This window comes from Aedes aegypti, chromosome 2 (genome assembly GCF_002204515.2).
Source record: "Aedes aegypti strain LVP_AGWG chromosome 2, AaegL5.0 Primary Assembly, whole genome shotgun sequence".
In the NCBI taxonomy this organism is placed as follows: Eukaryota; Metazoa; Arthropoda; class Insecta; order Diptera; family Culicidae; genus Aedes; species Aedes aegypti.
Window position 1 is genome coordinate 406658555 of NC_035108.1, and position 14174 is coordinate 406672728.

The 14174-nt window shown below is 37.3% G+C and overlaps 1 protein-coding gene across 18 annotated transcripts in view; it reads right to left on the bottom strand.

The window, feature by feature from the left end:
• Window positions 1–14174, bottom strand: part of LOC5573818 (sodium-driven chloride bicarbonate exchanger) — a 215542-nt gene that overhangs the window by 71939 nt on the left and 129429 nt on the right. For 17 of the 18 annotated variants that reach the window (XM_021847292.1, XM_021847291.1, XM_021847301.1 and 14 more), the window contains one exon: window positions 4533–4627. In XM_021847292.1, the coding sequence (XP_021702984.1) occupies window positions 4533–4617 (85 nt within the window). In that variant the 5' untranslated portion in view covers window positions 4618–4627. Of the gene's footprint in view, window positions 1–4532; window positions 4628–4697; window positions 4727–14174 lie in introns of those variants that run through there. The other variant, XM_021847287.1, reaches the window with a different exon arrangement.

Here is a 14174-nt window from a genome sequence, read left to right on the forward strand (position 1 = left end):
GGTGCGTATCCACGAGTTCTTTATTTCGCATATAGTTGTTTTTCAAATATCTTGAAAAATAGTTTTCTAAAAGCATATAGTTCGGAGGATCAGAAAATAATGTTTTCTGTGATAGCTCCATCATGCGGTGAAATTCCCAAATAACCAATGTGCATCCATGTTGCACATCTTTACCATAGAAAGTATAGTTTTATGTTAAACTGTTTCTAAGATGTAAGCGTCCAAGGTTTCCAAATTTCAAGGTTTTTTTTTTCACTATTTCACAATGACTCTTTCCCGCCAAGGACACCCCGCCTTGTTTTTTTTTTTAATTTTTAAGTAAAACTGAATTAAATTTTCTTTCCTAAACAGCACAAAAATCGAAAATCGAATGAAATTCCGTGAAGTTTTTACGATTTGAATTAAGCATCAATTTAATTCCATCGCAAAGACAGAAGGTAAAGATACACTTTCAGAACAGCTCAAAAAATCTATGCCTTTCTCTAAAAGTTTTTCCAAGTATACTTCAAATTTCGTTAGAATAGGTTTTTTTTAAATCTTGTTTGTGTTTTTTTAGAACTAAACCAGAGATTCGTTGAAAAGCCACACTAAGAGCTCCTCAAACATTTTTTTAGGGATATTTCAATATACTACTTTAGGTAGTACTCCAGGAGTTCTCAAAGGCGTTTCTTCAAGGATTCATCCAAAAAAACTTCTCTTGGGATTCCGCAACGATTTCCTCTAACATATGCTTTTAGGATTCATCCCAGACCTCCTTCACTAGTACTTACAATAATCCTCACAAGATTTTCATTTGTATTCCTGAAGGGGTTCCTCCGTTCCTCCAAAGTTTTCTTCAGAACATTAGCACATATACTGCAACTAAATTTTTTAAAATGTTCTTGATTTTTTCATGTCAACTTTGAGAATTTCTTCAAACATTCGTGCAAGAATTCTTCCAGTTCTCCCAAAAGTCCAGCAAAAATGTACAGAGACTGTTCTTATACAATTTCTTCTTCTACAGGCTTTGTTTGAATCAAACATTTTTTCTGGAATAAATGTCCATACTTTCGTTGGGCATAAAGTATCAACGTACCAGCCACACGAGATACGAATGTGAAAATGGCATCTTTGGCAAAGATAGCTCTCAGTTAATAGCTGTAGAAGTGCTTGTACGAAAATAAGCTAAGAGTAGGCTTCGTCCCAGTAGGAACGTTACGCTGGTAAAAAGTAGACAATTTTCAATCATTTCGATGTTCAATTTTGTCCACGCCGATGTACGCCGCCACCGCCGAAACTTGTTAAAGGCGTGACGCCGATGACGCCGCCGCCGCTGATTGAAAATATATCGGCGCACAGGTCTACAACCGGAGAACCGAAACGTTCACGCCGAATTTCGGCTTCGGAAAGCAACTTAGGCTTGACTAGGGAGTCGATGCCGGTTGTGGACCCTTTGCGTATTATGGACCCCCTACATAAAAACATAAAATTAACACTCAAAGCAACGTTATTCCTATGGAAATCCACCGGGGGAACTTTGATTACATTGTAAGTCAGCAGTTTCAGGCAAAATATTTGGTTTAAGACACATAAATACAGATATTGGAATAGTTCTGTAAAATGAAACCACACATTATGGGCCCAGATAGCCGTAGCGGTAAACGCGCAGCTATTCAGCATGACCATGCTGAGGGTCGTGGGTTCGAATCCCGCTGGTCGACGATCTTTTCGTAAAGGAAATTTTCTCGATTCCCAGGGCATAGAGTATCTTCGTACCTGCCACACGATACACACATGCCAAAATGGTCAATCGGCAAAGAAAGCTCTAAGTTAATAACTGTGGAAGTGCTCATAAGAACACTAATCTGAGAAGCAGGCTTTGTCCCAGTTGGGACGTAAAGCCAGAAAGAAGAAAAAGAGGGTCCATAATATGCATTTTCAGGTGGGTTCATAATAGGCACGTCGGCAGCGAGCCGGATTACATGGGAATCAAATGGAGGGTCCATAAAAGGAAACGTCAAATTTGTAAACATTCCTACGCATTCGAACAACAGTTTTCCATATGTACCTATATTTCGCTGGAAAATCGAATGATTTTGTATGTTTCATAGGCTTCGAGAGGGAAGTCCATAATAGGCATTCGAATAACAGTTTTCCAAATGTATATTTCGCTGGAAAATCGAATTATTTTGTATGTTTCATAGGCGTACTATGAAGTAAAAACATTGAACTTGTTGTTAGACTCCACAAAACGTATATGCGTCTGAGATATCATTTCGGAAAAGCGCCGATAATAAATTTCAGCTACTAAGGGGTCCATTACTAGCATTGAAACCTTAGTTCCAGCTTTAGCTCTGCACTGAAACGCTGTTCGAGGGCAGTCACTAGCGCTTCGAAAGAGTCCAGCAGCGAACAAAGCAGCATCGCTACCTGCAACTTATCGGGGATGGGATCACCAGTACGCTGCAACAATTCCGTGAACTGCTGCAGGTGCCCTTCCATGTCGCCGTCTTCTCACAACTTCTCATCGAGGAGTTCCTTGAGAAGGTAATCCTCGGATCCCTTGTCGTGGTAGTTCTGCAATGCTTGGGACACATCCTTCGCACTGGTGCAGCTCCTCACTAAGCTTGTTTGGCTGTCATCGATGCAAAGGCCATTGATCGCACGGGCCTTGAAATACGTCTTGTTCCAGTCGTTGGTAACCGATTCGAAATATATTGAGGTAACGCACTGTTTCCAAAAGCGTCAGGTATCCTGTTCATGAATTCTGTGCAATTTATCAGGCAAAATTTGATTAGGGTTGGTGTTCCCTTAGTGGGCAGTCCCCTATAGTCGCACTACTGGCTTTTTACGGCCGTTTTGCTATAAATCTTTTCAAAACATTTTTTGACATGAAGGTCAGTAGCTATTTATCTAAGTACCATTGATACACAGCTTGATTTTGTTCAATAAATGATCGAAATAATTATTTTTGCTTTAAATTTGAGCTCCCTTGCGCCTATAGTAAACCAATTGTTCCTATAGTAGCACTACTGAGAGAAACTATTTTTTTATTATACGAAATAATTGATGAATTAAGAACTTTTTTACATCAAACGAAAGTTTTTGATCCACACTTTGTAGGAAAAATATAAAAGTTTTGTAAAAATACGGCTTTGATGAGTATTTCGCCAACGCCGTGATGCTAGTGCTACTATAGGAACAGAAATTATAAATAGTGCATGTATTCATATAGTGGCACAATCGATAATAAATACAAACATTTGAGTTTTCGTAGTTTTCATATTTTTCCCACAAAACCCACAAAGATAAAAAGGTTTCAGATGATGTAAAAATCATAACGCTAGCGTTATTTTTCGATTTTATACGATATTTTTGTTCTTAGCTTTGCGGCTATTGGTACATCGACCCTACTGTATGAACTGCAAAAGAGGAAAATAACGATCCAATTTAATTAGCGCCGGCTACAGGTTACTGAATGTCCCTCAAATCACCTATAGGGGAGTGGTAATAACCGGTGGGTGTCGGTAGTCGCTAACAATTTGCTTAATCTAGTGGATGGTTTTGATTGTGCCATGAACGATTGCTGGATATCGTACATCGACCGTTACAGAGGAAATGAATTGGCTTGAAACCATCTAGCGTAAAGTGGCATTGTTACCGGAACTTCAGAAGCCTAGTGGTCAAAGCTTCGGTGCATCAATTCAGAAGTGATGGAAATGATTTTCTTCATTAGAATAGCATTGTCCTTGTATTCATGATTTAGATACAACATACAGAATTTGAAGACAGCTCCAGTTCCAGTGAAAACGTAATGCCGTGCGGAAAAGAAGAACTGGCACTTCAGCCGAAGGAGCAGCTCGATCCATTTCAATCGTTTGCGTGTGATTTTATTGACTTGCGTTCGATGGGAACGAAGCGCAACGGAACGGAACACATTTTAATCAATGAAAAGGAAATGCTATATCAAGTGTGAATTACGTGTCGATGAGCCGGCTTTCGAAGCTGGGTGGAATGGTGTAGGTGGAATGCTTCTTCTTATTTCTGCCGTTACATCCTTACTGAGACAGAGCCTGCTTCACAGCTTTGTTTGCTTATAAGAATTTCCACAATTTTAAACTAAGAGCTTTCTTTGCCTATAAATCATTGCTCCATGTGTATATCATCGTCTAGCAGGAACGAAAAGAAACTATATATTCTGGGAAGTCCAGAAGATTTCCAATCCGAAAAGATCCTCGATTGGTTGGATTCGAACCCATGACCCTCAGCATGGTCGTGTTGAATAGCTGCGCATTTACTACTACGTCTATCTGAGACTCCAACTTGTGGTATATCTGATACCGATCTATGTGCACAAACGAACTCTGTGTTTGCGAGTACAAGAACAATATTTGCCCCGACGATGTTAAAATAGTTCCAATGGAATCGTTGCACGATTGATTGCTAAGCTCAAGTGATGTTTTACAACCGTGTTTGCGTAGTGTGAAAGTTTATCGATGATTGTCTTACTGCATGACGACTAAGCAAACAGATTAGCGTAAGTGAGAACCTACCTTCGTAATCTGGGTCTTCGGGAAACGTACGGCTTTTCATCCGAGGATCTATGGGTGCTTCATCGTCCACGCCACCGTGATCCATTTTCCAGGGTCTAAAATGGAGAAAGTAAATGGTATTTGAATTACTAGGTGCGTCCTTCTAAAATGATTTATTACCCTCACATGACCATAACCATTCTGACCGCAATGAAGATAATGACGCCAATTGAAACATTAATTAGAAGAGAATTGCTCTACCGTACGTTTCATGGTCAGCAAAACTGATTTATTTAGATAAGCAATTGCCAATTTAAAGTGCCTCGTCAGATGATGCGCCACCACTCAACTAGACAATTAGCGCTCGTAACCTCCCCACAAATCTAAGATCCAGACGGCTCCCACGCACCTCACATATTTGAGAGTACCGTAAAACGGGGAGCTTCGATGGTATTTTTTGGAAGAAAATCTGATTATGCATGCAAGTTGACTGAAATCGAGAAATAATGTTTTTGAACCATTAACAAAATCTTGTTTATTGAATGAAGTAAATTGAAGGACCCGCGTATCAAAGATACCTCATTTTACGGTTCGTCTAGTGGCGGAACATATTCTAATTTCCATACAGTTTCCTCTTTCCTAGATTTTAGCATTGTTCGGCAGAAGGTAACAATTGCGACACATGTCGTCCCACAAAATCCGAAGCCTCGAAAACAATTAAAAGCGATGACATTTCTCAGCCTTCCCGCACGGGTGACAATTATTGTTGCCCGAGAATGGGGAAGATTTCCCATGGCGATGATGATGGCCAGGGCTATATTTACCCTTTATTCAGCTTGTTTTAGACAGTCTATTTTCATAGAATATTTCCTGGAATGTCACGTAGCGGAATCTGTTGTGTTCGAATGCAAATGTGCATCCGTCGTCGTCGCCGGCGTGTGCAACAAAATGGAAACTGTTATCGTGAAATCGTTGTTGGCCGTCGTCGTAGAGCATCTTTGCGCTGGATAAATACCCCATCTTCTGTGCGGCTGGCAAAGTGGCCAGAGCAATGACAATAATTATGATAAAATGAGAACCCTATCTATAGCATGGTGACGATAGGTCAGTCAGTGCTGGGAAGAAAGGTACCGATTTGAATGGGCCATGAGGGAAATCTCCATAATTAATGGTTGCAATAGTGTCTGGTTTAACTTAGTGCAAACTGTTGCAATATAATTATTTGAGAAATGGTTAGAAGTGTTGAGATGGTCATTTCTTTTAAACGGTTATCACTGTAAAGGTAAAGGAAGGTCAATGAGAATGGAATTGACAACATTATAAAAAAACAGATTAGAAAAACTGTGAAAAATGATCAATTTCACCCGAAATTACGGTGCCTCAACAAATTCGGGATTAAATCCGGACCATCGCCGAATTAAAATATTTTAATGCATGAATCAAAAATATAATTCATTTGTGATATTTTTTTGTGAAAATCTCATTAAAACCGATCGAACGATGTCAAACATACAGAATTTTGAAACTTTGATGTCGACAACCTTCGACAACCAGTACTATAAAGGCAATGTAGTGTAATAGAGGTGAGAAGATAATTCGGTATAATACACAACAGTTTGTATGTATTAGTGCGCCGTTTGAACACACGTAGACTAGCATACGCTCGTCATACAGTTTGTTTTTGTTTTCCTCAAAAAAACTTGTACACGCTTTCCAGACTCATCAAAATGCATATGGAAATATTACCCAATTCTAAAAATTTACACCCGGTTTCTGGGTGTTTTTCGAGACTGAGTGCATATTGTTTTCCTCTAAGGTTCACAACTACATCTACACTTGGGCATCCATACCATTGGGCGTGATAACCACTATGGCTATGTGTGACGTCATACAGTTTGTATCGAAAGTTTCTTGGGCTGCGTTGCTAGGTACCCTTTTCGTTACCAAGTTTGTTTTGTGTGTTGTTACTCAAACAATAACATGAAAAAAAAAAATCAGAACGGAAATATAGCACAGGAGGTAATTCATGTAATTTAATTTAGACTTTTATTTTATTTTAAGCCTGATTCGCTGTTGACAAGTAATATCCCGGCCTACCTTGGTGCATGGAAAATTCCTGTAAGGAATCGATCAAGAAAGTGTTTTTTTTTTCTGATCGCAGTACGCAGTTGACAATAAATGTCAGTTCAAATGGGAGAAGCTGTAGAATCGGCAAGAAATTTCTTTAGCGATTCCTGTTTAGCAGCAAGAATGGAATTCTTCAACTGATTCAATTCTACTACAGATTGAACCATGAAAGGCACCGTAAAGTACTGTGACCCAGACTGAGCCGTAAAATACTTGTAGTTAATGGATGTGCATGAATTTACCTAACACTTTGCGTTAGATGAGACATTCTTGAATGTAGTGCTGTAGTGTTTATTCAATTTGATTAGGAAAAGTGGAAAAAATATTTTCAACCACAAATTTATTGCCAACAAACATTATTCCTGGGATCTACTTGTTCGACTTTAACGTCTTGGTGTAAGCTGAAGGTTTTTTTTCGGTCTGAAGCGAAGTATGCACTTCAACAGAACAGTAATCGCCTATCTCGATGCGTGGGAAAATTCTTGCAAGAAATGCTCAAGAAAAGCAGTTTTCTTTGATCGCAGTACGCAGCTGAAAAGAAATGTCATTTCAAATAGAGCTCACTATAGGAAATTTCTTGACCATTTGTTGAGAAGAAATTTTTACTTTTCTTGAGCGGAACAGCATACCTAGCTTAACTCTAGCTTGTTCCACAATATGGAACGTTTTATATCCACTCTTAGCATTCCATTGAATCCTTATGACGTCACCCACCTTCCCCTCAATGTTTATTTTGATTTTACACTGCACTAATACAATCACACACCGACTTTCTCCTCAACTCCTTTATATCATATTGCTGTAAAGGTTAACTTCAGACGCCAATCTTCAAGGGGGTGAACCATTTCGCATAAAAACGTTTCGCAAAACGACGTTTCGCATACGAGCGTTTGGTATAATGGACATTTCGCATAAAGCAGTTTCATACAAGAATAGGTATCATTTTAAAGGCATATAATTTTCATTATGCCAAATGTACATCATGCCAAATGTACGTATGCGAAACGTTCTTATACGAAACGTCTTTATGCGGAATGTCCCATCGCCAATCTTCAATTTCTGATGCGATACAGTATATGGAATGAATTGGGTCAGATTCTACCACTCATTCTTCGTAAGAATTTGTAACAACATACAAAAAAAGAGGGTGAAATTCTACAGATATTCCGGAAGATTTTCAAAATAGATAACTAGTATAAACTTTTGGAAAAATAACTGCTTGAAATCTTAAAATAACTTCACAAAATATTATCCAAAGTAGTTCTTCTGCAACAACGCCAAAGACAACTGCAGAAGGAGTAGTTTGAACAATATTCCTCGAGGAACACTTGATTGATAAAATTCCTTGAATAATTCAAGGGTAGACGTGATCGAAGAGTTGCTTACAGCTATACTAGAATTTTCTAACACTCACAGAATGCCAGAAAAAGTGCCGGAGGCAGCTCTCCAAAACCGCTAACTCAACCATTAGTCCTTTTGGTTACTCCAATCTTCTTCTTCTTCTTGGCATTTACGTCCTCACTGGGACAGAGCCTGCTTCTCAGCTTAGTGTTCTTATGAGCACTTCCACAGTTATTAACTGAGAACTTTCTTTGCCGATTGACCATTTTTGCATGTGTATATCCGTGTGGCAGGTACGATGATACTCTATGCCCAGGGAAGTCAAGGAAATTTCCTTTAAGAAAAGATCCTGGACCGACCGGGATTCGAACCCAGACACCTTCAGCATGGCTTTGCTTTATAGCCGCGGACTTTAACCACTCGGCTAAGGAAGGGTTACTCCAATGTCGGGAACATTTGGTTATGATGCAGCGGAGTCCTAGATTTCTGGTGAAACCCTTGCACATGAAAATTTTAGCATTTCCCTTAGAGATTCAGATTCATTAGAATTTTTCTCGGGATTTTTGGTGTTTACCTTTGCAAGATTACTTTCATCGTCAGACTATATATTGGGGACGGACCTGGTGTATTGGCTAGAACACTCGTTTCTCACGTCAAGGACCTGGGATCGAATACCATCCCCGAAATAGTTACTCGCCATTTATGTTACCGTAGTGACTTTCAAAATGTCGATTGACAAAACATAGAATACCAAAATGTCAAATGCCAAAATGTTGAAAGGGCCTTGACGTTTTGCATTAAGCATTAAGTTTTCGACCGCGGAATGGAATTGGTTTTTCCGATTACTTACTTCACATTAATATACAATGAATAATGTATAACATATTGTATATTACTTATTTTTTCGGAAGAGAAGAATTCTTCCAAGAAAATTTCGTTTCTTTCCAATTTTCTCCTTTTGACGTTTTGTCCTTTTGACCGTTTGCCCCTTCGAAGTTTTGTCCTTTGGTCGTTTTGGCATTCGACGTTTTAGCACTCAACCATCTTTGGTGGATTAGCAGCGAGATCTTCATAGATTAGAATAAGGTAGAACAAAAGTCATGCAACGATATTAGCAGAATAACGTCGATTTCAGCCAGAAAAGCATCCATGAAATCATCCAAATATTCGAGCCATTGGAAAATTAGAAGCAATTGTCAAACGTAAATCTAAGAAATGTGTAAAAATAATGAAAAACTCGTCTGATTTAGTCTGCGCAACAAATTATGGAGTTAGATATGAAATTCAGTGCAAAATTAGAAAACTCAACCGAAAAGTTGACATATCTCGTGTTCAGAACCATAAATAAGGGCAGGTCCGTCCCACTCGGGTTCAGATTGGGTACTACTTCTAGTACTGCATTTGGTCCCTTGGTACTGCGAAAGGTACTCAAGTTTGACAGATTGATTATACTTTTCACGGCATTCTAGATTTTGCTCTATTACTTTATGTGCCATAAAATTTCGGGAGACTGCAAGGGACATGGAGTTCTTTATTTTTTTCTTTGATAAGGGTGTATCTGCCATGATCGATTCCTCTTCGTCAATTTTCTCATTTGCTAGTTACTTGGCTGTTACTTTACTACACTAGAGAGCATTCTTTGTTCTTCGTCATGTAGCATCACAAAATGTTCCGAAAATCGATTTAATTTCGTATACTAATTTAAAGAGAAAATTGACGAAGGGAAATCGATCATTTTAGATACGCCTGTATGATGCTTAACGGAAGTATATACTTTTCGTGTATTTTTTTCCATGAAGCTTAGTGAAAATGCTACAAAATAATGCGCTTACAGTTTTTGTACAAATTTCTCATCTTGAAGAAATTACTCATTTTGTTAAGTCAATTCCAAAGTGGAACGTAGTGCAGCAAAACCTGAAAAACGTTAAACGCATTTGAGTATGGTGTTTAAACAAATTATATTAATGTTTAATTTGCTAAGTTTAAACATGTTAAAAATAATTAAACACAAGCAAGTTAGAAGCAACTTAATAAAATAACCAAAGTACAAATTATATCACTTAGAATGTAAGGAAAATAATTGTCACAACAAAAATGAAATTTAATAAAAATAACCGGAGTTGGAGAGAGACGATCACGAACCGAGTTAATTAGGGACACTTTCGAAAACTATTCCTTTTTGGACTAAAATTAGCAATCAATTCGAGCAAATCGTCTGCAGCAAAATAGTGCAGAACTCGTTTGGTAAGCATACCAAACTAACAAAGCTAATGGCACGTACAGTAATTGTCTGCTTCCTCTCAATTGAGCTTCATTCATAGATATTGCAAGCATCAAATTTACCTTTATCGCGGTAAAAATCCAGAATAAAAACTGAACAATGATTGGCTACATTGACTATCCGTCGATGATTTTCACTAGGGTGTCCCATAGAAAATAGACATGCAGTTCAGCCGTATTTTGAAACACAAAATTCCGTCAAATTTAGGCAATTCAAAAGTTTGAGTTATGATTTAAATGGTCATTTCTTGTCATTACTTGAACGATGCCTATGGATTATTCACCACAAGATGATATTTCATACGGCTGAAGAGTTTTTGTTGGATATTGTATGTTATTGAACAACGTTGTTCAGATTTCTGTGACAATATTGATATCCCTCCAAGCATTATTTCGTTGCAACATTTTCCCCTGATTAGACTCAACGATTATCACAGTCTGATTCATTGCGCACAGCAAGGTCCGTTTAACTAGGTAGGCGAACTGGTCAACTGTCAAAAATCTGAAACCTTGCTTGTATACATGTGCGCTTCGAAATCGTATTCGAGATTCGAGTGTGATAATAAGAAATTTTGGGATGAGTCCAAATGGGTGCAAATTTCGCAATATTATTACAAAATCTTGTTTTTTTTTTATTATAGGAGCCAAATCCTATTCTTGGAACTTTTGATTCACTTTGGCAGTGGGTTTTTTTTTTAATGCTACTTAGCTCATATTTGGCCACAATGAGCGTCGTATCGAAGTGCTTCTTATTGCAAAGTTTCAGACAATTGGGTTGTTTAGTGATGAAAAATTCAACGTTTTTTGTAGCTTGATCGAAAGAGCACATTTTTCTAAGTGTAACACGATTTTATTGGGCTTAAATATCTTAATTTTGGTATAGTAAATGATTAAATGAGATTTCATCCCTTCGACTCAATGACATTTCAATTTACATAAATGACAGCTCGCCCCGAAGTAAAATTTTCCGAGGGGTGATTCAAACGCGATTTCCATACTAAATTCAAATGTGTTTTAAAAATTGTTCCATGGCACGGAAAATTATGAAACTTTGGATTCTGGCTCAGTTTTGAACGTAGAATCAGAATATGTAAAAATCGGGATATCGCTAAACAAGCCAATTAGACCGAGAGAAACCCCCCGTGCCAAAGTGAATCATGGAAGTGCCCAAGTAGCTCTGCACCCTATATGTATTTTTAACTTTTGAGGATTTTACTTCTAGTATTTGATTTCGAAGTAGTTGTTTGTGAAGCTACCGATAATAGTTTTGTTCAAGTCTGAAGGGCTAGTTGACAACTTCTAGTAGGCATGGTTCACAATTTTTCAATTTATTTAAAACTTCTCTTTGTTAACATTGTTGGTATTGGCGATGGTAGATAACAAAGGGGTGAGTGAACTTTAAGGTCGGGATCCATAGATGGCCGATTTGTGCCTCTACTCTTGTTTTCAAAGTGAATGCCTGGATTAATACTAGGCAAACGTTCCTAATCTTTTTATTTGAAGCTTGGATTTATGATAGAATTATGAGATTGATATTCACAACTTCATAAACAGTATTCTCACAGAGTTAATTTGGACTCTTGGAGGCTAAGTCTCTCAGATTCCAAAACAAGAATAACACATAATTATGAGTACGGTTATAAGAAAATTTTATAATATTTAAATCAGATCATGAATAAACGCCATAGTACTTTTGTTGAAAATGCTAGAAATTTAGTGTTCTTTTTTATGTCTCCAAATTGAGTGAATAAACACTGACTTACAATTTGGAATTTAAAACAAATGTTAGTTTTGAAAGGGCGATATTCAAAACTGAAAAGGCATCTTATATGTGTATTTTTCAGTGGTAAAAACAAAATCCTGAAGCAAAAAAAGCACCACGGAAGATGAACCAAACACAAACAATTTTGTTTTAACATTACGCTTGATTTCTAGTGACTTCTTCGATCAAGGTTCTTAATTGCAAGTAATTTTCGTTTTTCATTATGTGTCATACGTTTTGACAGTTCTCGACTACCATTCTTCCATGCGCTTGTGTTGGAAGTTTGAGAAATTTGAGAAACGAACGTAGCGCGTTCAGTGAGTGCAATGCCTTGTCAGCCCTTGAGCTACTGAACTACTCTTCCGGAGACACCAACCCTCCAAAACATCAGGATCTAGTGATATCATATGTTATAAACTTTCCATTCTTACCCCTAATGGTTCATATAATGCAAATCAGAATAGGCACCCCTACCAGTCAAGTTCTCAACTTAAGGGACGGTCCTCTAATCATAAAGGTATATCGTATTGAGTGCTGTAGCTCCGCCGAACACAATACTGTGCTATTTCTTAACGCATATTAGATAATCAACCCCCCAAATTGAAGAAATCCCATAAGCCCCAGGACTTCTTTAACGCGGACTCTTAAAACGCCCTCCAATCATTTGTCTAATAGGAGACCTGACTGTATTTCCTTATTAAATATTAAGACTTTTTTTATGCATTCATTTTATTTTAATGAGAATCATGCTATGAAATACACACAAATAAAATTGTTATAAATACGCTTTAAACCGCATTACCGCTTTTAACCCAGATAGCCTTAGCTGTAAACGCGTAGCTATTTCGATCAATTTGGATGGATATATATTATTATCACGATAAATACAAAGTGTCCTCTTCGGAATCGAAGGCATGAAAAGTTGCAAGTTATTTAAAAAGCTGATATATTAGAGTTTTGAAAACGCTATTGAACAGTCTTTTCTACGATCTTCATTTCATAATTATTCGATTTTTTTCGTTAATTATTGATAAAATACTAACCGAAGAGTCTAAAGTTAGGCTTCCAACCGCTTAGCTTAAAAGTTTTATATGATTTGGTTCTAATTTTGTTTGAAGTTAGATATTTACATTTATGATTTAGTCATCTGAAGGTGTTTGGAACGGACTAATATCGTAATGTTAATATCGTAGTAAATTAGTATTTGATTGAGCCAGATACATATTTTTTATTTTTAGATGAATTTTCTTATATTTTTAAGTAGAGCTCAATTGAATTTTATTTCAAAAGCTACAGGGAAATCGAAAATTTGTTCAAATTTCGTGAAATATTCGCGATTAAAATTTGGGGCCAATATGACTCCAAAACACAGACATCGTAACTTTTTTTTTTCGAACCGGCAGAATGTTAAATAGAACATTTGAAATTCAGTAATATTTATTTGTCCACCTTGCTTTAAGCAATTTCGACAGATACAGAATTACAGTAAAAATCGATTACCAATCTGCTAAAAATTTTCAGCCATCCAATTCCGGATGAAAACTGTTCGTGTCAATTTTAGATCCACCCTAGTAATGACTCAATCGGAACTTGCGGCTTGTGATTGCAGTAGACAGCCTTTGTTTACGATTGAATGTCTACCAACCGAACGACATCAGTGCATGCAGCAGAGCCAGAAAGTAGTGCACTGCTACTGTGCATGCGATTTGGTCGCTCCTATTCCGGCAGTCATAAAAAAGTAGGGTGTGGTACCCCAGTACCGGACATTTTAGAATCTAAAATTTAGATGATAAATGCATAATTCCAAAATTATTGGTTTCGTGCGATCTTACTTCCCATTTATGATAAAAATTATCTTGTTTGTCGTGTGTGAGAATCAATAAGAAAAAATAAACACAAATTTTGACGTTGTATTCCGATGATGTATTTTTGTATCACATTTATCAATCATAGAAAGACCGTACCTGAATATCGGACACAGCCTTAACATGTCGCGAATTAGCTAAATTTGTAAATCATGGAATGGTTTTGCTCCAGGAATAGTAGTTTATTTCCAATTCAAAACATTAGCAACCTTTACATAAGTGATTTGAGTTTTACATACTAAGGAAAAACCAATAATACATATGACTTAAATTTCATGGCATGCAAAT